Source organism: Ipomoea nil, unplaced genomic scaffold, assembly GCF_001879475.1.
Source record: "Ipomoea nil cultivar Tokyo-kokei standard unplaced genomic scaffold, Asagao_1.1 scaffold1940, whole genome shotgun sequence".
Lineage (NCBI taxonomy): Eukaryota > Viridiplantae > Streptophyta > Magnoliopsida > Solanales > Convolvulaceae > Ipomoea > Ipomoea nil.
In genome coordinates, this window is record NW_017618368.1 from 1352111 (window position 1) to 1354343 (window position 2233).

At 36.1% G+C, this 2233-nt stretch overlaps 1 protein-coding gene across 1 annotated transcript; it reads left to right on the plus strand.

Annotated features, from left to right (window-relative positions):
- The first annotated feature begins 666 nt into the window (after window positions 1-666).
- Window positions 667-1980, plus strand: LOC109146861. Its single transcript, XM_019294533.1, has 2 exons — window positions 667-915; window positions 1342-1980. The coding sequence occupies exons 1-2, from the start codon at window positions 784-786 to the stop codon at window positions 1633-1635; spliced, it is 426 nt and encodes a 141-aa protein (XP_019150078.1). The 5' UTR covers window positions 667-783; the 3' UTR covers window positions 1636-1980.
- The last annotated feature ends 253 nt before the right edge of the window (window positions 1981-2233 follow it).

Below are 2233 nucleotides of genomic sequence, written 5' to 3' on the forward strand. Positions count from 1 at the left end.
GCGAAAGTGGGTGCACTTGTAGGTGAAAGTAGGTGCACTCGATCAATGAATGCAGGCAAAAATTACATGCACTTGCAGGCAAAAGTAGGTGCACTTGTAGGTGAAAGTAGGTGCACCCCATCAATTAATGCTGACATATGACGCGCGCTAATTGGTTAGCATTTCTCTCCTAGACACCTATTCGCACCTGAACGCGACTATATATATATATATATATATATATATATATATATATATATATATATATATATATATATATATATTTATTTATTTCTTTATTTATATGATGAGGTTGGGTTTCAGATTTAAGATAGATTTTTTTTTTTGAAGGAAGATTTAAGATAGGTTAATAAGGGTAAAGTTGTTTAACCAACTACATAGCCACATAGGTGTGACATCTATAGTGAAATAGGTAGAGTGAGGGTAGCATTATATACAATTTATGAAAAAAGCACAGGTGCAAGTGTTAATTATATAAAGTTTAAGGGCCCAAGGGAATTGTCCAGGCTAGTATGATAAGAGTTTATGATCCAATTGTAGGGCGGACTGGGCCAGTTTGGCCAAGTGACTTTTTTCTGGACCCCACCTACATGTTACCCTAAATTCTGCCCATCACTTGTCTTTTGTAACATTATTATTTAGTCCACAATAATATATATTCCCATCCAACTTAGGCAGGAAAAAAGAGAAAATAAAAGAGGTGGTACCTAAAGCCTAAAGCCTAAAGATAGGAAGAATCACATCCCAATTCAACTTCCCTAACTGTCAACACTCTTCAGCCAAATGGAGGCAGCTGCCATGGAGCTTGAAGATGATGTTTTCTTTGCAGATTTGAGCAGACAAATCTCTCTTCTCATTATGGACGACGAAGACGTTGAAACCTCCACCACTCATTCCTCTTCTGTTTCGCTTCAGGTATATATATAATCAATACATGAAATTGTTTGTGCATGTGTTGTATCATTTGAAATGATTTGATTTCGCTGCTTTAGATATTCGAAAGATATGAAGGAATGTGTTAAACTACCTAAGCTAGTTGAACTTTTCGTTGTTAAGATAACTTTCGGTACTCACTTTCGTCCTAAGTTAATTCTCATGTTCACTTTTTGTCTCTAATATTTTGTTAGTAAAAGGACGAAAAATGTAATACCAATGATAGCTTAGAGACGAAAAGTGAGCAATATCAACACTTAGTGACGAATTCTACAATTATGATATAACTTAGGGACGGAAAGTGCAATTTTTCCTAATATAATCAATCAATACATAAAACTTACAATTAAATATTTTCTTAATTTTCATCGATTAATTAGACATAATATAATCCATTTGTGTTGATAGGCGTTGGCGTTTTCAGAAGTGATGCATTATCCCAAAATAGGTGCATCATCAGAATTGATGTATGAGCAGATGGGCAGAAGAGAAAGCAAAGGAACTGGAGTGTTCATCCCTTGTTCATCATATCCCACCAAAAGGAATAAGAACAAACAACCCAAATTTTCATCTTCCTATAACTACTCCAAATCTCAAAGGCCATCCTCCCACAACTCGCCACCGCTCTCCAATTCCTCGCACAACAAAAACCGGCCTTCACACCAACAACTCAACTCCACATCATTTTCCCTAGCTAGTTAATTCTCACTCAATAATAAATTAAAAATTCTTTCTCCCAAAAAGTTAAATCTGTTCTAATCCCAAAGACCTCTCACACTTCGGGTTCGAGAGAGTATGTGAGAAAAGGTAAATCACTGTAACTTAGTGGCTCAACAGAAAGGGCCAAATGCCGATGCCAACAAGCTAAGGAATCTATCGGCATAAATTAAATATTCTATCATTGCATATCAGACTATTTCAATTATGTACAAAGGAAGCTTTTTTTTTTTTTTTTTTTTTGAGAGAGAGAGAGAGGGGTTCAGTGTAAACTGCATGGCCTCTTTAATTTGTAATATAATTGAAGGGTGTGATTGTGTACAAGCTTGATATATGGATTAATGAACAATGTTTTTTTCACACTTTAAACAGAGAGACTTACAGAGCTATTTATACACAGAGAACTAACTAAGAGATAGCTAACAACCACTGAATAAGCTCTAACAAGGCCTAAATATCTAACTGTCTAACACTCCCCCTCAAGCTGACGGGGAACAGGAGACCACGCCCAGCTTGAAACGTAAGTCGCTTAGTCGAGCCAATGAAAGGAGCTTGGTGAAAATATCTGCAAGCTGATCATGTG